The following is a 24530-nucleotide window of genomic DNA, read 5'->3' on the forward strand; positions in this document are numbered from 1 at the left end:
CCCTCTGCACTCCTCTCCTGCACATACTGCCCTGTCATACCCTCTGCACTCCTCTCCTGCACATACTGCCCTGTCATGCCCTCTGCACTCCTCTCCTACACATACTGCCCTGTCATGCCCTCTGCACTCCTCTCTTACACATACCGCCCCGTCATGCCCTCTGCACTCCTCTCCTACACATACCGCCCCGTCATATCCTCTGCACTCCTCTCCTACACATTCTGCCCCGTCATGCCCTCTGCACTCCTCTCCTGCACATATCACCCCGTCATGCCCTCTGCACTCCTCTCCTACACATATCACCCCGTCATGCCCTCTGCACTCCTCTCCTACACATACCGCCCCGTCATGCCCTCTGCACTTCTAACTGATAGGGTTGATTAAATACATCAGTCCATCCAGTTCAACCTGTGTGGGTGTGTGCAGTCATTCATATCTCTACCAATTCCCATAATCAGGTGGAATGCCAGACCAAACCAACACTACCTAAACTACATTGTTATGAAGAACGAGGAAGCTGAAAAAGGTTTAAATTCATGAACAAAAAATAACGTTCTGAACAGAACAGTGAGAGAGAGATCTGATGAATATCCTCTGCTCTGCCGGGATGGGAACGCTGACTGTACTCATTCTAATAGCCACAGGTAAGTAACTCACCTAAAAAAATCTGCACTGACCCAAAGCCTCATGAAGGGCTGTCAAGCAAAAAAGCTGAAAAAAAAAAAAAGTGGGGCCACAATGTTCTGCCCATCATCATATCTGTTCTTTTCATTGTAGCAAGCTAGGGGTGGAATGATTTCAGATACAATTATTTTTCTGCAAAATGACTGATTCTGCTCTTGGTGAAATTGTGACGAAATGGGAATTTCACCTTTTAGGCTGCTTAGGCAGAAATTGCTAGAAAATAACACAATCTACTTTTTATTTATTTATTTGTTTTATTTTATTTAGAAGATTTGAGTTTCCTGAGATTATTGTAACTGGGGATGAACAAAGTGATTTTAGTTACAATGAATTATTGCTGAATTACCTATTTAGCCCTATATTTTTCCAAAGTGGGAACTGTCAATTTTGTCCCCTGAACTGCTTAGGTAAAACTTGCCGATATAAAAAAACAATCTACTCTTCCATTTTATTTATTTAGAACCTGACTTTTTTTCTTTTTGGGATGGATGGTATTTAAATTAGTTTAGTTTGTTATTGCTTTTTATATTAGTTTTTTTTTTCTCTTTTTTTGAGTGTGTTTGTTTTTGTTCCTCTTTTTGTGAGTGTATTTTATCAATATTTGTATACTGTCCCTTCTTGTTTTTCAATCTTTTTTTATTTTGGCTCAAGCACAGATGCAGGAAAATTGAGATTGGACCTTTCCTATTGATTTTTAATGCATTTGGCTGGAATAGAAATTTCAGGGAAACAGATCAGTTTTGCTCATCCCTATATGCAGCATCTTCAGGGGCTACATGGGAAGATGTTAATACAATAGGAGAAAATCTGTTGATCTTGTAAAGCATTAAATTATTTTTTTAAGAATTTCATGGACAACACCTTTACAGTGAAGCGATTCGGCATTTGCATCCTGCTCCAGAATATGGCATACAATTTTCAGAACCAGAGGGCAGGGAGGGTTTAGAAGTTTTGGAGAGGGTTTAGTGACAAGCAACTAAATTTAAGGGATAACTATATACAACCCAATCTAGTTAAAAACGGTGCCACATCTCAAAAATTAAGTCAATAAAGGAGTAGCAAAATTGGGGATTTTAAAGGCATCACGAAAAATCAGACAAAATCCAAAAAGGAACAAACATATGAGCACACATACATGTTTGTTCCTTTTTTGATGGGGGCATGTTATGCCTATTCATTTGTGTATTTTGGTAGCCACCCAACATTTAGTTCCTTTTATATGTGGGGGGGGAGTCTTCTCCCAGGAAATATGATGACTTTGCAACCGTTGGTCCTACCGTTACCCACTGTGATACATTTGCCTGATGAGGATTTGTATCAAGAATTGAAATGTGTCACAGTTTGTTACATACTTTAATGTGTGTCATTGTGGTTTGTTCATATGATTATGGACCAGTCTTTAATATCCTTTTTTTATATGCACAGTGTTTTTGTGTTTTTTAAAATAACAATAATATATGTTTAAATTTTGTAAATTTTGCCTGATTTTTCTTAGTTCCCTTTAAAAAAAAGCTTAATTGAACAAGCTGAAGTTAGATGCTGTTTGGCTCCCATGCACAGCTGCACCAGATTTTGCACTCTTCAGTTTTGGTAAATCTTCCCCATTGTGTGTGTACCCCCCCATCCACACTGCTGCCATAAATACATGTCAATGGCAGCAAAAGGGTTAATGATCATTTCACCCTTAATATCCACAATCCAGCCTTATTTTGCCTTCTTCATCAATGCCAAATCTCACGATTTTCAAAAACATTAAATAAAAACTCAGTTTTGCAGTACTATGGTGTCCGTTTATGAACCAGCGGTAATAGATCGCTGCTCAGTTCTCCGGCATTCTCGGAGAACACAGTTCTGTGAATGCAGTTTATGAAGCAGTTCTCCGAACGAAGGGAGAACGGTCTACAAACTCTGGAAAATGGCTCATTTTACTATAATCTCGCGAGATTACAGTAAACGATCAGTTTACTAAGCAGAGGTAAATTATCTCTGCTTAGTTTGCGGTCCCTCTGATTCTCCAGCTCTGGGCTGGAGAATCTGGAGGGAGAACACAGATCTCCAGAGAAGGGCTGACATGATCTCCTGAGTGTCATAAACTGTGAATGACCAGAGAATAGCTGAGTTCCGTTGAATCGCAGCTATTCTCTGTGTCATAAACGGACACCTAAATAGGAAGAAAAAAAATGTAATTTGCAGATATAGCTGTCCATTAATAAAACCTACAAATGTGTAGATGGTTCCTAGCAGGTGTTGTAAATGATTGTTGGCTTTGTACATACAGTATCTCCAAGGATCGGGTATACGTGTAAAGATGAAAACAGAAATGGAGCTCATATAGGTGTCCTTTTATGAAACAGAGATCAGCGGCGATCCTGAGGATCGTTGCTGATCTCCGATCATTAGTGGTTTAGAGATGATCGGTGGAGAACATATTCTCCGCTGATCATCTCAGCACACAGATGGACAGTATATGAAGGAGCGATGTCAGCCCTTCACTGGAGATCTGTGTTCTCCCTCCAGATTCTCCAGCCCAAGTTGGAGAATTGGGGGAACCGCAAACGAAGCAGCGATAATTTACCTCTGCTTAGTAAACGGTGTTTGACTGATCTCTTACTGTAATCTCGCAAGATTATAGTAAAAGCAGCCAGTTTCCAGCGTTTGCAGATCGTTCTCCCTTCACTTGGAGAACTGATCTACACCGCTTCATAAAAAGGCATCACAGGAGAACTGAGCAGCGGTCATTTACCACGGCTTGATAAAAGGACACCACAGGCTGGCTGAGATTTCAAGCTTTTCTTGGAGTCAGATTTAACTATTGATCTGTCAAATTGTCAACAGCTCCATGATAGCTAACAGCTGATAATGGTGAGCAAACAAAGAGTGATGTGATGGAGCCAGATAACGTTTCTTCAGCTACCTAGAAGCTGGTGACACTTATAAGTGAAAGCTGAGTGCTGTGTAAGGACAACAAAGGGAAGCGGGGAAATCTTCACTCCCAATACCGGTTGCTATAAAACAACATTTCTGTGATATCTGTTGACCATTTGACAGTTCAATGTCCACTCCTGGCTTGGTGACAAGCTTGACAGCTTAGAAAGCTAACTCAGTCCTTCTGCCTCATTCTGCGGACTCCCTCAGCCCAGTTCTTTGTTTCTGCCCAACACATTTGGGTGCCATTTTTCTATTCCATTTTAACTCAAATAAAAACTCACGGTACCTCTCCTTTCCACCCTGATGAAGGGCCATAGACCCTGAAACATGTTAGTTTAGTGGTTGCGCTACACACAGAGTCAATTCCCACTTCATGTTCCAGATTGGGACATTTCTGCAGTCTCTATCCTCATGGTCTCCCCAATGTCCACCATGGACTTTCAAATGTGATTGCTGTCTCTCCCACTGCCAGCTTCTTCATGAGAATACAACTGAATCTGTTGATGGAATATGGCATTCCTCCGGGTGAGCTGTTTTTTGGTGGTGCTCATTGGTCACATCAATTTGAATTTATCGCTAATAAAGTGATCTTATTTGCACTACCCAATGTGCTCTGTATCTGCTTTCATCAATGTATCCGCCCATATATGTACTCAGGGCTGCTGTTAGAAACCATGGGGCCCCTTACAGCCAACCTGGCAGCCCCCCCCAAAAAAAAAAAAAACCACAGGGCCACATACAGCCAACCTAAACTTCCCCATCCCCACAAAAAAACTGTTTACTATGCTTCAGTTATAAATGAATACAGTGAGTAATCGGTACCGATCATGCAATGTGTTCGTTCAGGAAAGGAAGGGTCTGGTAATTTACTGGAACTAGTCCCCTGTATGTCTCATCTGCAGCTGAAAGCCAGCGGGGGGGGGGAAGAAGAAGTCAGCTGCTGCAGAGACAGCCACACAGGGGATTTATTCCAGTAACTGCCCTGCTTACCCTTCCTGCCCCCCTGCTGGCCTGGGCCCTGTACAGGAGGAGTGGTGGTACCCCTTATCCATGGCCCTGTACAGGAGGAGTGGTGGTACCCCTTATCCGTGGCCCTGTAGCATTACATAGTATAGCCTTGATTCACACAGCTTTAGCACAAGGATAAGTAATTTTATGTGACTGCAAATTTCAAAGCTCAATAGACTCTGAAATGAAAATAACAGACACTTTTTTGGAAAATAAGTATCCTTCCTTTTCCTGGTGAGTCAGTTTTGTGAACTGGGCCTCACACATAATGATACATTAGCTTACATTGGTATGAGTATTCCCATTAATCAGATCACGTCCATGTAGCTTCAAAACAATGATAGATTCTTTTCCTTTTCTATATATTTTAGTTGAGGTCTATTTAGATGCAATTTTGCATAGAAGGTTGAGGATAATCAACTTTAATGATTCTAACCTTGAAATCCAACTCCAAGCTTGCTGTCATGGTCAGGGGTCAGGCTTGGAGCAATAGCTATAGCATTAGAGAGGCTCCCACCGACCAGAAGGATTGGTATACAAGCAGATCACCCTGGTGGTTGTCATGGGCTCACCTGCGGTGAGGGGTCTAAGCACTAACTGGTGTTCACCAGAGCTCCTGATGGTGGAGATGGGTTTTTCTGCTTATTATTACTGGGTTGCAGTCCTCAGGATCACCCCACCAGGAGGTAAGAAAGCTGGGGTACCGTAGCAAACATAGCAGGTATGGATTAAACAGAAGCATGGTCAGCAAACAAGCCAAAGGTTGGTAACAAGTGATTGCAGGTTGGGATCAAGCAGAGCATAGTCAAAGAGCAAGCCAAAGGTCGGTAACAAGTGATTGCAGGTAGGGATCAATCAGATGCATAGTTGAAGAACAAGCCAAAGATCAGTAACAATTGGTTGCAGGTAGGGATCAAGCAGAAGAGTAGTCGAGGAACAAGCCAAGGGTTGGTAACAATTGGTTGCAGGTAGGGATTAAGCAAAAGCGTAGTTAGTTGAGGAACAAGCGAAAGGTCGGTAACAATTGGTTGCAGGTAGGGATCAAGCAGAAGAGTAGTCAAGGAACAAGCCATAGGTCAGTAAGGAGTAGTGGAGACAAGGACAGCTGTTGGTACACAAAGCAGCAAGATATCAGCTGGAAAGAAAAAATAATCTGGCAAACAGTAGGTGCAAAGATATAACCTAAAGTGGAGTTCCACCTGGAAAAAAAAAGTCAGCAGCTACAAAAAACTGTAACTGCTGACTTTTAAAATACAGTCACTTACCTGTCCCTCATTCCAGGGGTGTCCTCACCACGGCTGGTTTCACTGGCCATCTTTTCTCCCAGGTGCTGGCATCTTCAGCGTGGGCACCTGCCTAGGACAGCTTGCGGCTTCACAGCCGGGTGTCCACTGCGCATGCGAGAGAAGCGCTGCGCTTTGTGAACCTGTCACATGTCCCAGAAGACTACGGGGAGGTAGGGGGGAGGACAACTTCCACTTTCGATCGCCTAGGTCTTTCTTGGATACACAGAATATAACTGGATATAACATTTATAGGGAAAGTTGATCCAGGGAATATCCAATTGCCTCTCCTGCAGGAGCAAATTGGATCGTGCTTTGCTGTTTTTTTTGCCTTCCTCTGGATCAACTGTGGGTATAGGATTATAATTTTCTTTTTTTAATGGTTGAACTGGATGGACTTTTGTCTTTGTCTTGTTTTTTTTCAGCCAGACTAACTATGTAACATGTCTTTCGTCAAAATTAATTATTAAGATTTTTATCCCCTGAAAGGTAGCATACCCATAAATATGGCTTTATTTTTGTGTGCATTATTTATGTATATATTTTATTACGGAAGCTAAGCCAATTCAATTTTTTTTTGCTTGTGTCAGCCGGCAATGTTCTCGGTGCTGCAGATTATTCAGTGTGCGGTTCCCCCTTGGTGTCTAGTCGGATAGTTGGCGGTACAGATTCATTGGACGGGCGGTGGCCCTGGCAGGTCGGTGTTGTAAGGGAAGAATTAGATAAAGTAAATTTATGTGGGGGCTCCCTGATCTCATCACAGTGGGTCATGACCGCAGCGCATTGCATCCACAAGTGAGTATAACGTGTTACCTTTATAAGTCAGTGCTAACTTCAGGCACCAATCATTCTGCTTTTGAAAAAAATGTTTCCACAAATCAGTCACGTACATACAGTATTTCTTGATACATTGTTCATCTTTTAAAAAGTGTCCACTTTAAAACTGTTATGAGTGCATCATTGATCATCATTGGTTGGTGTCACCAAAGAGGTCCTGTATGAGTGCTAATTGTGTAGAAATTCTATATGCTATATTTTTTTTTTCATTTGCTATTTTTTTTCCATGAAAGTGTAGTTACCCTTTAAAGGCTTTGTTCTGCATGCAGAAGTTTGCCAGCCGATATTGCTTTTATGTGTTTGGACTGTGTAGCTGTAACCCGAGTGCCAGTTACTGCACTCTGTCCATCTGCATTTGCTTGGCTCTTTGTTTCATTGTGACCATGACCCTCAGCATGGTTCTACCTGTTGGTCCTGTACTGCCACCTTCCTTAGTAACCCAGATGTAGGTCAAGCCTTAGTGTATTAATATCATCATCAAAACTTTCTTTTCTATTTGCTAACCTCGGCTCAATTTGGGTTTTATTTATTTATTTATTGCTATTGAATAAAAACCCACAAATATCAACCAATTGCACACACAGAAGCATGCAATGGACTAAAAAGGGTTTTTTTTAATAAAATTTTTTAAGACTTTTTATACACAAGATCACAAATATCAACTAATTACACACAAAATGTGAAAATATAATACCAAAAAGGACAACAGATATTTAGATTTTACTTATCTCTTTTAAAATACTCTGCTGAATAAACACTCTCAAATATTATCCATTTACTCATACTGTACGCAAAATATGCAATGAAGATAGGAAAAAACAACTAACTCCTTTTGGTTACTTAGAATTTTTTTAATACCTTATTAAAAAACACCTATCAACCAATTACGAACCATGCAAAGAAAATAAGAAAAGGGGAAAAAACTTTTTTGGGCTATTTAGATTGTATTTATGTATGTATGAATTTATTTATGCAAATATGTTTTAAATAAAAAAAAACCTCAACTGTCAACTAAATATACACATTCACATTCAAGGCAATCAAAGAAAATAAGAAAAAGGAGAAAGAACTTTTCTGGGGGGCTATTTAGATTGTATTTATTTATATATGTCTTTATTTATTTATTTAAATACATTTTAAATAAAAAAAAAAACATCAACTAATTATACTCACTCAAGGCAAGCAAAAAAAAAAAAAAAATACTCTTTTTGGCTATTTAGATTTTTTTGTTCATAATCACATCATGCGTAACCATGCATTTTTTTTTTTAATTCAATGTTTAAGACCTATAGATTGCAAAAATCTCAAATATCAACTAATTACACACAAAATGTGGAAAGGACAAAAGAAAAAAAACTTTTTGACTATTTAGATTTTACCTATCTATTTTAAAATACACTGTTGAATAAACACTCTCAAATATCCACCAATTACACATAATGTACACAAAATAGGTAAAGAAAATAAGAAAAAGGACAAAAAGCACTTCTTTTGGCTACTTAGAATTTTTTTTTGAATACCCTATTGAAAAAAACCGTTAACTATCAACCAATTACATAAAAATAAACCATGCAACGAAAATAAGAAAAAGGGCCAAAAAAATACTTTTTTTGGCTAGTTAGATTGTATTTATTTATTTAGATCTCTTTAAAACAGAAACCCTCAACTAATTATACACACTCAAGGCACACAAAAAAAGCACTCTTTTTGGCTATTTAGACTTTTTTGTTGTTAATCACATCATGTGTAACCATAATCAGGTACTCTGCAACTAAAAACAATTCTCAATAAATGAGTAAACAATTTACAACATTGTGAACTTTGGTGTCCTTTTATGACACAGAGAATAGCTGCGATTCAACGGATCTCAGCTATTCTCTGGTCATTCACAGTTTATAACACTCAGGAGATCCTGTCAGCCCTTCTCTGGAGATCTGTGTTCTCCGTCCAGATTCTCCAGCCCAGAGCTGGAGAATCAGAGGGACCGAAAACTAAGCAGAGATAATTTACCTCTGTTTAGTAAACTGGTCTTTTACTGTAATCTCGAGAGATTATAGTAAAATGAGCCGTTTTTCAGAGTTTGTAGACCGTTATCCAGCGTTTGGAAACCGTTCTTCCTTCGTTCGGAGAACTGCTTCATAAACTGCATTCACAGGAGAACTGTGTTCTCCGAGAATGCCAGAGAACTGAGCAGCGATCTATTACCTCTGGTTCACAAACGGACACCTATGTTTGGGAACACATTGGAGAAGGTTTATCAAATACTTGGATAATGTACGGATGGATGGTGGTATGGCACCTCTTATTTTACATACTTATAAACAGTATATATATATATATATATATATATATATATATATATACTGAAGGAAATAAGTATTTGCTCCCCTTACAGACAAGTTGTGCATCATTTATCAGATTCTGTATTTGTTGATGATGATGATATTGCAGTGTGTCTGTAGTAGATGGGTCCTTATTTATATATGATGTCATTCTGGACTCCAACCTATCCTTCCAGCCCCAAGTCCAATCTTTAACAAACTCGTGCAGACTCCACCTCCGCAACATCGCCAAAATCCGCACGTTCCTAACCCCAGAAACCACTAAACAGCTCATCCACTCCCTCATCATATCACGACTCGACTACTGCAACTCCCTCCTCACCGGCCTGCCTCACCGCTGGCTATCCCCGCTTCAGTCCATCCTGAATACGGCTGCCAGACTCATTCACCTTTCCAACCGCTCCGTCTCCACCACCCCCCTCTGCCAATCCCTCCACTGGCTTCCGATTGCGCAACGGATCAAATTCGAAATCCTAACACTGACGTACAAAGCCGTCCACCATACTGCCCCGAACTACAACACCGACCTAATATCCAAGTACCACCCAACACGCACACTCCGCTCCTCACAAGACCTCCTTCTCTCTAGTTCCCTGGCCTCCTCCTCCCATGCCCGCCTCCAGGACTTCTCCAGGGTGTCACCCATCCTCTGGAACTCCCTGCCCCAACCCATCAGATTATCACCTACTCTCCTCTCCTTTAGGCGCACCCTGAAAACCCATCTCTTCAGGGAAGCCTACCCTACCCCCTGCTAACTTGCCAACCTCCTCCACTCTTCCTACCACTCCATCCCCCACAGCTATCTCCTCCTGTGCCACCATCTCCTCCCTCCTAGATTGTAAGCTCGAAAGAGCAGGACCCTCAATCCCCTCATGTTTTGCATTGTATTGGTATTGTTCTGTCCCCCTTTGTAATGTACAGCGCTGAGCGAACCATTGGCGCTTTATAAATACTGTATAATAATAATAATAATAATAATAATATATGTTATGTTCTCTTTCCTTTCTGCAGTCCTATCCAGGTATCAAATTACAGAGTGTATCTGGGCATGTACCAGCTGGGTATAATCAGCTCTCATACAGTCTATGTCAATGTAAGGACCATCATCGTCAATAAAAATTATAATGGCACTGGGAGCCCTGGGGACATCGCCCTGCTGCAGTTGGACACGCCTGTCAACTATACTCAGTACATCATGCCGATCTGTCTGCCATCTTCCACCACCACCTTCCCCTGTGGTATGGAGTGCTGGGTGACCGGCTGGGGTACAAGATCTTCTGGAGGTGAGTCCATGAAATAATTAGCAAAAGTGATTTCACTCATTTTCCATACTGGGAAACCATGTCCATTATTTACACCCAATACATCATGTTAATTAGAGATGGGCGACTCTGCCTGGGTTAGGGGAATTGTCGAATCCTGTTGGAAATCCATGATGACACCTAAACTTAGCTGTGAATCCTATTGAGGTCTATGGATGAGGAGGGGGTACAAATCTTGATGCTACGTTCTGGCCATTATCAAGCCTAATAGGGACCTATTAGTCTTGCATTGTTAACCCCTTCATGCCGGCGCCTCCCGGACCTTTAACCACTTGCCTACCGGGCACTTTTACTCCCTTCCTGCCCAGGCCAATTTTCACATTTCAGCGCTGTCTCACTTTGAATGACAATCACGCGGTCTTGCAACACTGTACCCAAACTAGATTTTTATCATTTTTTTTAGACTGATAGAGCTTTCTTTTGGTGGCGTTTAATCATCACTGTGGCTTCTTTTTGCTAAACAAACTAAAAAAGACTGAACATTTTTAGATAAAAATTTTTTTGCAGTTTCTGTTATACAATTTTGTAACTAAGTAATTTTTCTCCTTCACTGATGTGCACTAATGAGCCTGCACTGATGGGCACTGGGTAGGTGGCACTGATGGGTATTGACAGGCATCACTGATGGGCACTGAAAGTCAGCACTCATATATGGCATTGATAGGCATCACTGATGGGCACTGATAGGCAGCAATGACTGGCACTGATAGGCGGCACTGACTGGCACTGATAGGCAGCACTGATTGGAATTGTTAGGCGGCACTGACTGGAACTGTTAGGCAGCACTGACGGGCACAGATAGGTGGCACTGATAGGCAGCACTGATGAGCACAGAAAGGAGGCACTGATGGACACTGATAGGTGGCACTGACTGGGACTGATAGGTGGCATTGATTGGCAGCACTGATAAGTAACACTGATTGGCACTGATAGGCAGCACTGACTGGCACTGATAGGTGGCACTGAAAGGCAGCGCTGATGGGCACTGATATGTGGCATTGATGTGCTCTGGTAGGCACTGATACGTGGCATTGATTTGCACTGATGAGTACTGGTGTGTGGCATTGATGTAGCACTTACAGGTGGCATTGATGGGTGCTGACAGGTGGCACTGATGGGGCTACACTGATCATCAGGGCACTGATCATCGGTGCCCTGATGATCAGTGTAAATGTACCCTCTGAGGAATGCCAATTGCCGGCTCTCCTCTCCTCACGAGCTGTCAGCGGGAGGAGAGGACTGCCGATAACCGGCATTTCCTAATTACATGTGATCAGCTGTGATTGGACACAGCTGATCACATGACAGAGCCAAAGTCATTGGCTCTTTACAGTGATTGGTGATCTGCTGTATCCCAGGGACACAGCGCACCACCGATTACTGCCTGCCCCCGAGGGCGTGCATGCGCAGTTAGAGTGGGAGGACGTCATATGACATCTTTCCTGAACGAGAGAACCGCCGACCACCTGTCATTACCTTATATGGTGGGCGGGAGGTGGTTAAGGGGTTTATGATGCCGGGAAGTGGGGCGGAGTTTAGGGTTATGTGACCGCCATGATTGACACATGTTTGTTTATAAATGGCAAGCAAATTAGCGACTACTCAGCTTTAAGTCCAGCTGCCGTTAGGCCGCATATTTGCATACGGTTGGCGTGAAGAGGATAAAGAGTATGTTCAATTACCACATCCTTTGGATCTCATGAAGAAGGATTTCCCTTTGAAAAACAGACATATTGGACCTGGATGACTTCTTCCCATGCTGTTGAATAAGTGCTGCAGATATGATATTTGTGGCTTTGAACATACTGACACACCTGTTAACTAATTGTGTTTGTGAGTATAATATTTGATTTGAATCAATAATTGGTATAGGAAGGTCATGCGTTAGGCTGGTGTGTCCTCTTTTTGTTGTTTTTTTAGTGTTCATTATCAAAAAAGGACATGGGAAGCTTAGCACTGACATGGGGGACATTTGTGGTCTACTAAAACTATTTACATAGAATTCATCGAATCTGTCTAATATATTTGACTCTTGTCTCTAAAAAAACACTAATCTGTTTATTTCACAATAAAACCTGCTTTGTTTCTCCCTCTCAAATTGAGGACTAATAAATTTGGATGCATATTGTGCATTGATTGTAAATTTTTCTGGCTGTTGTCTTTTTTTTTTACACGTTACTGTTTGTTGCTGTGGGCTGCTTACTGCACCTAAATGGCACCAAAGAAGTTCACGACCCATTTTTTTAAAAATCAGGTCACATCAAATGCATGGTACTTTGTTACCGTGTGCTTTGTTGCACGATTTATCACACACTATAGAAAGGTGCATTGGGCTGCCCTTAATAATTAAGGGGACCACAGAGAGTCTGCACATTTTTTAGTACATTCCTGCAATGCATAAGCGTGAAAGGAGCATGAAGGTGATCAGTCTAAGTCAGGGGTGTCCAAACTATGGCCCTCCAGGTGTTGAGGAACTGCAAGTCCTATGAGGCCTTGCAAGACTCTGATATCCACAGGTAAGACACCAAGAGGCAGAGGCATGATGGGACTTGTAGTACTTCAACAGCTGGAGGGCCATAGTTTGGACACCCCTGGTCTAAGTATAGCCTTCCTAAGACTGACCTTGTAATCATCTTCTTGTCTGTTTCATCAACAGGGAGTTTGGTTTCATCTGGGACCCTCCAGGAGGTCATGGTTCCCCTAATAGACCGTAATACATGTCAAGTAATGCAACAGAGTGCAGGAAGTAAAGCAAACATCCCGTATGATAACATTTGTGCTGGCTACAAGGATGGGTATAAGGACTCCTGCCAGGTGGGTAACACCAAAAGTATCCCAGCATGCCTTACCTAGAGTTGGATCTCTTCACAGGCAGCAGAAGAAATGCATGACATCAGTTATTGCCTACATCTGAGCAAAATGTTATTTTTTACTTGGAATAAATTGGAACATGTTAGTGTTCTTTCAGGGTTTTAACTGACATCTTTTTCATCACTGGGGACATTTCCCCTCATTTCCTGTATTAACAGGCTATCACAGATAAAGTGATTGGAAATAACTACAATAATTTATTATTGAAAGGTGTGGTGAAAGGTAACAAGTCTCTCGCAGTGTCATCATTGTTGTCAGTTACCTTACCCCTTGTATTTATTTCTAGTCCTGGTGTCACTTGGGTAGGAAGTGAGGGGCATTCAGTCTTATGAGGCATAGCAAGGGCTTCCACTAGGAAAACTAGGCAGCTTCCTAGGGCACACTGCCACCTAGGGGCACCTGAGTGCAGCGCAGGCTGGTTCTCTCACTGTGTGGGACGAATGATGCTTCAGCTTCGAGGAGGGGCAGCTTTGAGGAGGAAGAAAGGACAGAGGAAGATGCCAGGTGTCTGAGGCCAGTGTAGTAGTTGAACTGCAGCTCCTTCCAGTGTTCCTCTCAGACTCAGTCCCGTACTGTCTATGGTGTAGTCAATCATTGTTCCCGCAATTGCTGGACAGTCATCTAAACATGGCCTATGTAACTTTCTATGGACTGGGTGCAGGAAGGGGCTTTCTTTCCTTCTCTATCATGGCCCATAGAGTGGCTGTCCACAGACTGGATCCATTCAAATTAAGCTGTGCTGACGTAATGAAGTGGACTACAAATGGCTATCACATGACTGATGACCTTGTCCTAGGGGAGAAAACAGTGATGACTAGTCAGACCAGAGCAAGCTTTCCTGGAAAATGAAAGGCTGGATTTACATATGCTGAAACAAGGAAAAGGTCCAAATGCCACACACCAACATAAGACCGGGTATAGACAGGTAAAAAGCAGCTTCGGCCTGACTGCATCCAAGTCACATCCTTGATGGGTTTTGCCCTACCCACAGGGTTTAGTCATGGAGGGGAGGATTCAATGCAAACATTGGAACTTATGGATCATGAGCCGCTATTGTGATGAATGGATAAATGAGTAAATCAACACCAGCTGGATATTCCTAAGGGGCTCAGAGCGGTACAAAAAAAGAGTTTATTTTCTGCGCAAAAGAAAGGACACGTGTACAGATAATGCTCAAGCTAAAATAGCCCCAGGTACCAGGAGAGAAAATAAATGCAAAGTAAGTAATAATAAATAATGAAAAATAAAATAATGATACAAAAATAGAACAAATAGAAAAATAGAAAAAAATTCCCAAAAGAACCGAAAAAGCCCCGCCCCAATCCAATTAAAACATTAATAGCAATAATAAAAACAAAAACTGCCAACCTCCGCTAAAAAAAACAAGTATCATCTCGAAAAACACAACTAAAGCATATACGTGTGGATGGGTAGAGCAGAGAGGTAATTATAGACGGTATGATGCACCCTGTATATTCAGTTCCGCATTTGCATGCCACACCCAATTTCTCCCCTCTCTACCCCATTTCTTTGATATTATCACTAAGTACAAAAATGTCCTCACCATCCATTTCTCTGGGCTAGGACCTTCTGAGTCTAATCACAGTAGGAGTCAGCTGGCGGGGTGCACGCCATGTACCCGGAAGAGGCCAGCAACATATGGGGACACCGCTGTGCCTGTAGGAGCCGCCCATCTGCAGTACAATGCGGGTGCACAATTCAGAAGTGGTTAATAAGTAACAATCTACGAGATAGTTTGAAAATATTTAATAACAATTATGTTCTAGGCTGTAGTGGGTCAGTTGCATGGGCCGGTGAGACAATTCCCATTATAATTTTAAGGTCCTGGTTTGTGACATTTTTTTTTTTTTATAACATAATTGCTTTAAGCAAATTTACAAAATAAAAATTGACTTGGTTGCTTCATTTTAAAGTTCTTGTACAGTACCAATTCCATACCCATTTACTGAGTTCTCAACTAGTTTGTGTAATTACACATTCGTGGAAAAGGTACATGCTAAGTTTGAAACATTTTATTAAATTATCCTGAACAGATAGAATTTGGTGCAGCTAATGATTATCAATGTCTTCCAGGGTGACTCAGGAGGACCTCTGGTGTGTAAGGTCCAAGGCGTTTGGTACCAGGTTGGAATTGTGAGTTCGGGAATAGGATGTGCGTACGCCAACTTCCCCGGAGCGTACACACTGGTGACGGCCTACCAAACCTGGATCAGCACCTACCTGAACGCTACATTCTATGATGTGGCAAATATCACTACACCAATGAGGACATGTGGAGGACGCCTCTTCAATGATGTTCCTGTAACAACAAGGAAATCTGAAGGAAACTCCATCACATCCAGTCTATCACACCATCGCTGGATGATCCTGGTCTCAGCTACTCTTCTTCTCTCATTTATATAACCAAAACCAGCCAGGTGACCTAGACAATGGGTTTAGTTTACTAAAGGAACAGAGAATGTTTACTCTGCAAAGAATACCCAATCATATGGAATTAGAGATAAATAAGTAGCTGAAGATAGCACAGTCAGCACAGCTTCACATCATTCACTGGTCTAAATGAAACATTCACTTTACAAAGTGAGCATGCTCTACTCCTTTAGTAACTCAACCATAGTGCTTTCAATAAAAGGTACAGTTGTATTATTATTATCATTATTATTAATAATAATTTAAATTTTTATAGCGATGTATGACCAAACCTATTTCAGTCATACGTATCTTATGGTTCACAGAGTATAATTACTTTTGTTCTCCTGCTACTCAAAGTCATCTGATGGAGGGCTATTGCCAAACTTCACCTTTAGATTACATGTATAGACAGCCAGGGGTGGCCACTTGCAAGAATCAATAGACTCTTGCCAGTGGCTCTAATTGCTTATGCCGGGTGCAACCAGAAATAGCTGTTGGTGCCAAACTTGTACTTTGTATAAATCCGTAGCCTTCAGTGATGCTGTCCGCATGTAACTGTTCATTTGATCGATTTTATGTGAATAGAGCCTCCAGCCAACCTTGGGCACAGACATTTTGCATGCAGGATTGATGTTTCTGCAGAGTATCTGTCCACACAAACTGGCCAAGGCTAGTTTATATTCAGCCATAACACAGAGTGGCAAAATTTGTCTTTTGGAACATCATTGTGGATGTAGCCATAATACTCTTACACAAAATCACTCTACAACCCGAATACCAGCATTTTAAGGTGTTTTTTACACTTGCATTTGGGAAAGGAGGTGGTCAAAATAAATGGTTGAGGTACAGCTTTACCAACCTCTCGACTGCCCACCTTAACCTTTTATCCCAGTTGGATAGTGTGGTACACATGCTGTGGCTATGGGAAACATTATAATCCACTTCACATTCGGCAGGTAGTTCCACCACCAAACACTATAATACAAGCCATTCACGTGAGTGGCCTTCAACCAGTCTGAGTGCCACTGAGCAAAGGAACATAGGAGGCTGACAGGTTTACTGTCGGTACTTTTGCTACTTCTATGTAAAAATACATCAACACATCCAATTATTTTTTTCTACAGAAATACATAACTATGGCAAATTATATTTTTATGCTTAAATTTTAGTGTTAGCAAGCATTCCAGAACCTGACACCTTCACATTTTTGTTGTCGGCATCCACCTCACCCATCGTGTTGTGTCCAGTTATAGATGAAATAACAACTAAAAATGCTGATCAGTTGTAAATTGGAGTTCACCAAAATTTGGACCAAATCTTATTAGTGTCCATATTTTAAAATCAACTCCAATGAAAACTTGTCAAGAGAGAAACATGGAAGCTTTAGCATTTTCTGAGTTATGTATGTTGTCATCTCAAAAAGTATTAGGGATGGAGGTTCAACATGACAGACAGTCAAATGGCATTTTCAGACCTAGAGATCAGCATTGGTAGCCTTCATGATTCTGTAGTAACAAGTTTCCTTTGCGGTTCCCATAAATGTTGAATTTTAGTCATTTGACAAGCCCCTCAAGATTTGATGTTGAGGACAGATGCCACTAGAAGAGACATTGACCTTATTTACCACACTGATTGTACCAAAACACCTTCTCTGCTTCTTTCCTTGGATGCAGAGAAGGCTTTTTATAGAGTGCATTGGGGACTCCTCCAGAATGTTCTGTTAAAGTTTGGCATAACTGGTTGGTTTCAGTTTACAGTCCTGTTTCTGTATTCTAATCCCTCAGCCAGAGTACATGCTAGAGGGACATTATCTACTCCCTTTGCTATAACCAATGGCACCAGGCAGGGTTGTCCCTCTCTACACTAAATTTTGCCCTACTCTTGGAACTCTTTGCCACTAAAATTAGACAAGACCTCCACATCTCTGGCATTACATGCTCTGGCAAAGAACATAAAATGAATCTCTTTGCGGATGATGTAATCCTTCTGATTACCAACCCTACCCAATCTTTGGAGGTGATCAATGACGTCTTACAAGCGTTTAGGCTAGTGTCTTTCTACAAACTTAATACCACCAAGTCCCTGATTCTGCCTATCCAACTCTCCCAACCCTTACTTGCCCAACTGAAAAACGACTTCCCATTTGTGTTCCGTCCCGTTTTCAATCTATTCCCTATTTTAAGATTAATTTAGCCTCTTCTCCCAGTAAATTATTTGACATCAATTATAAGCCCTTGCTGCAGCAATTTCCCCATCTTTTAAGATCATTCTGCCTTGCCGGCCTCTTTAAATTAGGGAAAGTAGCATCTCTGAAGATGTTATTACTACCAAAACTATCTACTTCTTCCGTACTCTCATCATCTCTGTCCCTCGGTCATACTTTACAAAATTACAAAAACGAATCTCCAAATTTATCTGGGACTCAAAGCCACCCCGCTGTGCTAATTCAATCTTAACCAGACCTCACTATCTGGGAGGGGTTGATGTACCAAACCTACGAACCTACTATCATGCCACAGTTCTTGACCAAATATACTACTGGTGGCATCCTACCCCACAAAAAATTTGGTCCCTCACAGAGACCTCAATCTATCCACATTCCGGACTAATTGATTCCCTTCTCCTCACTTCAGCAGGCCTGACCTGGAACCAACTCTCCTCTACACATCTAACTTTGCTACCTGCTCACAAGCTCCCTATTCCGCTGAAGGCACTAAATAAACATTTACGTTACTTACCCACACCTCTCTGGCAATTATTTGGCATTTTGACAATATCAAATGTATGAAAACTAAAACATTTGACACCCTCCCCAAACAATTCAACCTTCCACACAGGGAAATCTTCACATACATGAGGATTAAACATTTCATCAGCTCCTCAAAAATCCATACAACCTCCCTGATTCCCGAAATCATAGTCACCTTTCTCACACACCCATTATATTCTAAGGGAGGTATTGCCTCACTCTATAAATTTCTAAGCAACCATTTACCATACACACAAATTACTTCCTTATCAAAATGGATGACTGAACTAAATGAGTCTTGCATTCCTGATATGTGGCAACGCGGCTTTAGAGCAACTCACAGAGCTTCACGCTGCTCTAATCACTGGGAAACCTACCAAAAAACCCTTCATAGGTGGTACCTAACCCCCTACCGACTTTCAAAGATGTATCCTGGCAGCTCCCCCAAACATTGCAGACAATGTGGTAGTACTGGTACCTTAGCCCATACTCTCTGGTACTGTAAATCCCTTAGTTCCTTTTGGAAGCAGGTATTTACTGTGCTTTTCTCGGTCACAGGGCTAACTGTTGTTCCCAATCCAGCATTAGAACTACTTCACATTGGCATAGAGAACCTCCCTTCAAACACTAGGTCTAGCAATACACCGCATTCTTGCTGCTAAACTGAATATAAGTAGGCTATGGAAAACCACAAACACTCCCTCTCTGTTCATTACCTTAATTTTCAATGTGGGATGGAAAAGATAGTGGCCAGAAAAAATATGCAAAGAAAATGATTCTCTCAACTGTTCTTCTTGGTTCACCCATCCAAATTGCACGTACAATTGTGAATTATACTTAATTTTTCTGTTTGTTACACCAATGACTATTAAGCTGGTGATTTATTTACCATCTTGTTCTTTTTATGTCTTTCACCACCTTCCCTTCTCCTCCTCCCTCTTTCTCCTGTCCCTCCAGATCCCTACCAATATAATATTACCTCCCTCCCCCTCCTCCCTTTCTGCCCCTCCCTCAGTCTAGAATACATTCCGGGGCAACTTAGTAATTTTTGATTATCATTTATTTAACTGCATATATATGTACCTATATATAGGACACTACTGTTATACAATCTGTATTGACCGCCCAAGACTGACCAACGGCCTCTTGGCTAACACTCTTTCAATGCATTGTCTTTGTATTTGTTAAAATTCCAATAAAGACTCATTGAAATAAAAGTCCCATAGGAAAAACATAGGATGTTTTCTTATTATTTATTATATAGTTGTGTTCCCTGTATTGTTAGCTTGACATAGCCGGGTGTGAAACTCGCACCCATTGCCGTGCCTGATTTGTGGATAATATTGTTTTATCGAATATGAAATCATTTTGCTCCAAACAGAACTTGGCACTATTTGAAATATATTGGGCCTGTTTCAGCCCAGTAGCTGGGGATTGTCAGCTCTGAAACTAGAAGTGGCAAAATCATCATTGATTCCTGGATTGATAGTCACGGAGGAGATCAGACAATGGATGTTCCTCACTCTCCTCTACATCTACATTTTCTTGTTGCTTATCACAGTCCTTCCTGGAGGAACAGGAGAGCCTGGGAACCACTATGAGAAGCAGTAATCACTTTTACTGAACAGCCACCACTGAATGAGAATTTGAATCCGCACATGGCCACCGTTGAGTTTCAGCATGTTGGGGTGTCACATATCAGGTGTTAGTCAGTCAGCTTGTGTTACTGCTGAATTTATGAAAGATGAACACATGTAAGATATGACTGCTGAAAGTGACCCCACGCTCTTCTGGCCTTACACAGCACAGCCATGGAACTTAACCAAGCAGTGCCTCCACTATAAGGACATGAGCTAGGCAGCAAAATTTCAAACCATGGACAGGCTTTGTTCTCTTCAAACCTATGTTAGTTTCAAAACTAAGTCTCATTAAATCTAATTATTAGTAATTACTGCATACATCCTCATATTCTATACATTGCACATCTGTGCTTTATAAAGCCATCTTGAGCCTAGACTCAACTGTTTTTTTTGGGAGAAAAAAATGGGAAAAAGAACTCCTTGGATCTTCCTCTGACCAGCATAAAGGCAACAGCATTTCTTATTACTGTTATACACCTCATCTTCGAACTCCATAGTAAAAGATAAAACACATTTAGGCATATAGGTGAACATCTTAGGACTACAGGTGGATAGTAGATGGTGAAAGGTGCTGGTAATAATCTCAGAATGACTACAAAGTATATATATATATATATATATTTCCAGGCTGTCTTTCCAGGAAAAAACCCTCAGCAGAGGATTTATTGTAAGTTGGAGAACAGGTTTGAGAAAGTATCAGGTGTGCAAATGTTTTTCCATTTTTATGTTTGAAAATACAATGCCAAGTTGAAAACATTGGTTTGCCCTTGAAAAAAAAGCTTTATTTTGATCTATACCTAGTGCAAGTCTTAAAGACGCACCCAGAAAATCTATCATTTCATCGCTCATTTCTTCCACATTATCCTCCACAGTCCACTGTCATACCCACTGCTCTCCTCTCATGCACATACTGCTCACTGTCATACCCACTGCTCTCCTCTCATGCACATACTGCTCACTGTCATACACACTGCTCTCCTCTCATGCACATGCTGCTCACTGTCACAACCTCTGCACTCCTCTCCTGCCTAGAATGTCCCTTGCTAAACCCTCCACATTCCTCTCCAGTACATACTACAGTCTATCATATCCTCTGCAGTTCTCTTCTGCATACACTGTACTCCCCTATGTCATGTCCTCTGCACTCCTCTCCTACACATACCACCCCGTCATGTCCTCTGCACTCCTCTCCTACACATACCACCCCGTCATGCCCTCTTCAACTGTCTCCTGCACATACTGCCCTGTCATATCCTCTGCACTCCTCTCCTGCACATATCACACCCACCATACCCTCTGCACTCCTCTCCTGCACATACCACCCCATCATATACTCTGCTCTCCTCTCTTACACATAGCACCCTGTCATATCCTCTGCACTCCTATTCTATACATATTACCCCGTCATATCCTCTGCACTCCTCTCCTACACATATCACCCCATCATATCCTCTGCACCCCTCTCCTGCACATAACACCCTGCCATATCCTCTGCACTCCTCTCCTGATAATGGCCCCATGGGGGGTGGTCCCATCATACACTCTGCACTTCTCTTCTGCACATTCACCCACATCACCCCCCCAGTGGGAATTGTGCACCCCTTTCTGTACTATACCAGGCAGCATGCCTTTCAACATTGGGAGTACCCTGCTAAGGGAGGGCACACTAATATTGATTCCACCAAATATTAAACTATAAATAGAAACACAGAAACCTTAGAAAAAAGGCTATTTAATAAGCATACAAAATCAATACAGTAAAAAATTGTTACTGTGCTCTGATGTAAATCCAAAGTCAATCACGTTGTCCAGAGACGTAAATCCATCATCAATGATGTCATTCAATAATGTGAACCCCAAACAATCTCCACCCGTTGCACTTCCCTCACTAAATGACAGATCCTGGAACTAAGCCAAGGATCCTTAATGAAACCATTGGCATGTTTAGTCAATGTTATCTCCTGGGATATGTGGCTGCTTGTTTACATTTCATTGGCTGGGGATTTGGATTTCCTAAAACCATATCTACAATAAAGAAACCATTTGCCAACAACCAGTTATTACATCCAGGGCTCTGGATTTCTATCATAAATTCTATAAGGTTGGCTCCCATGTTCTAGACAACCATTTGGACAAGCAGAATAAAATAGCCAAAGATGAAATTCCAACAAGTCAGCATGCCTTCTACCAATGGGATATTTCCCTTGTCTTCTATTGTTTTGAAAGGTATGAATCATCTTTCATATTGGTTGAATTGGATGAAACACTGACCCCTACATAACCAGCGTACATAGGTACCTAGAGTTATATAATTGGTAGGGTTGATTATATACATCAGTCCCTACAGTTCAACCTGTGTGGGTGTGTACGGTCATTCATATCTCTACCAATTCCCATATGACCCCTACATAGCCAGCATACATAGTTATCTAGAGTTATATAATTAGTAGGGTTGATTATATACATCAGTCCCTACAGTTCAACCTGTGTGGGTGTGTGCGGTCATTCATATCTCTACCAATTCCCATATGACCCCTACATAGTCAGCATACATAGTTATCTGAGTTATATAATTGGTAGGGTTGATTATATACATCAGTCCCTACAGTTCAACCTGTGTGAGTGTGTGCGGTCATTCATATTTCTACCAATTCCCATATGACTCCTACATAGTCAGTAGAGATGAGCGAATCGAAGTATCCGAAGTGGAATTCGAGTCGAATATCGGAAAAATTTCGATTCGTGCCGAATCCGAAAAACAGCCTAATTCGGACGCGCGAATCGAAATTTTTCCGAAAATGGCGGCTGACATGTGCGGCGACGGAGCGGGGATGTCGGGGAAGGCGCGCAGACAAGGCGCGCTGCCCCATAATGCATTCCTCAACGACATGTGATCGCATCAGCCAATCAGCAGCCAGCCAGCCAGCACTGTGTAATGGTCGAGGTATATATAGCGGCCATTTTGGAAATCTTCATTTGCCTGCAGTCATTGAACAGAGGCAGACCGCTCTGTACTAGGGACAGGGACAGAGTTAGGGCCACAGAAACGAGAATTGGGGACAGAGAGAAGTTACTTAGGGACAGAGAACCATTACTCAGGGACACAGACTTGTTAATGAGGGCCACAGAATCGTTATTTAGGGACAAAGAAACGCTAGTTAGGGCCACAGAATTCATACTCAGGGACAGACAGAATTGTTACTCAGTGCCAGAGAATTGTTACTTAGGGCCACAGAAACGTTATTAGGGCCACAGAATTTTTACTCAGGGACAGACAGAATTGTTACTGAGTGCCAGAGAATTGTTACTCAGGGACAGACAGAATTGTTACTGAGTGCCAGAGAATTCTTACTCAGGGCCACAGAATTCATTCTCAGGGACAGACAGAATTGTTACTCAGGGACAGACAGAATTGTTACTGAGTGCCAGAGAATTGTTACTCAGGGACAGACAGAATTGTTACTGAGTGCCAGAGAATTGTTACTCAGGGACAGACAGAATTGTTACTGAGTGCCAGAGAATTGTTACTCAGGGACAGACAGAATTGTTACTGAGTGCCAGAGAATTGTTACTCTCACAGACACAAAATTGTTACTTGCACAGACACAGAATTGTTACTTGCACAGACACACAATTGTTACTCAGGGCCACTGAATTCATACTCAGGGACAGACAGAATTGTTACTGAGTGCCAGAGAATTCTTACTCAGGGCCACAGAATTCATACTCAGGGACAGACAGAATTGTTACTCAGGGACAGACAGAATTGTTACTGAGTGCCAGAGAATTGTTACTCAGGGACAGACAGAATTGTTACTGAGTGCCAGAGAATTCTTACTCAGGGACAGACAGAATTGTTACTGAGTGCCAGAGAATTGTTACTCTCACAGACACAAAATTGTTACTTGCACAGACACAGAATTGTTACTCGCACAGAGACAGAATTGTTACTCAGGGCCACAGAATTCATACTCAGGGACAGACAGAATTGTTACTGAGTGCCAGAGAATTGTTACTCAGGGACAGACAGAATTGTTACTGAGTGCCAGAGAATTGTTACTCTCACAGACACAAAATTGTTACTTGCACAGACACAGAATTGTTACTTGCACAGACACACAATTGTTACTCAGGGCCACAGAATTCATACTCAGGGACAGACAGAATTGTTACTGAGTGCCAGAGAATTCTTACTCAGGGCCACAGAATTCATACTCAGGGACAGACAGAATTGTTACTCAGGGACAGACAGAATTGTTACTGAGTGCCAGAGAATTGTTACTCAGGGACAGACAGAATTGTTACTGAGTGCCAGAGAATTGTTACTCTCACAGACACAAAATTGTTACTTGCACAGACACAGAATTGTTACTTGCACAGACACACAATTGTTACTCAGGGCCACAGAATTCATACTCAGGGACAGACAGAAT

The 24530-nt window shown here is 41.7% G+C and overlaps 1 protein-coding gene across 1 annotated transcript; it reads left to right on the forward strand.

The window, feature by feature from the left end:
• Positions 1–471: 471 nt before the first annotated feature.
• Positions 472–19691, forward strand: LOC149454684 (serine protease 27-like). Its single transcript, XM_089687234.1, has 5 exons — positions 472–644; positions 6494–6698; positions 10094–10365; positions 13061–13218; positions 15370–19691. The coding sequence occupies exons 1-5, from the start codon at positions 584–586 to the stop codon at positions 15697–15699; spliced, it is 1026 nt and encodes a 341-aa protein (XP_089543360.1). The 5' UTR covers positions 472–583; the 3' UTR covers positions 15700–19691.
• Positions 19692–24530: the final 4839 nt, after the last annotated feature.

Source organism: Staurois parvus, unplaced genomic scaffold (assembly GCF_062004578.1).
Source record: "Staurois parvus isolate SC_StPar_1 unplaced genomic scaffold, SC_StPar_1.0 ptg000421l, whole genome shotgun sequence".
Classification (NCBI taxonomy): Eukaryota; Metazoa; Chordata; class Amphibia; order Anura; family Ranidae; genus Staurois; species Staurois parvus.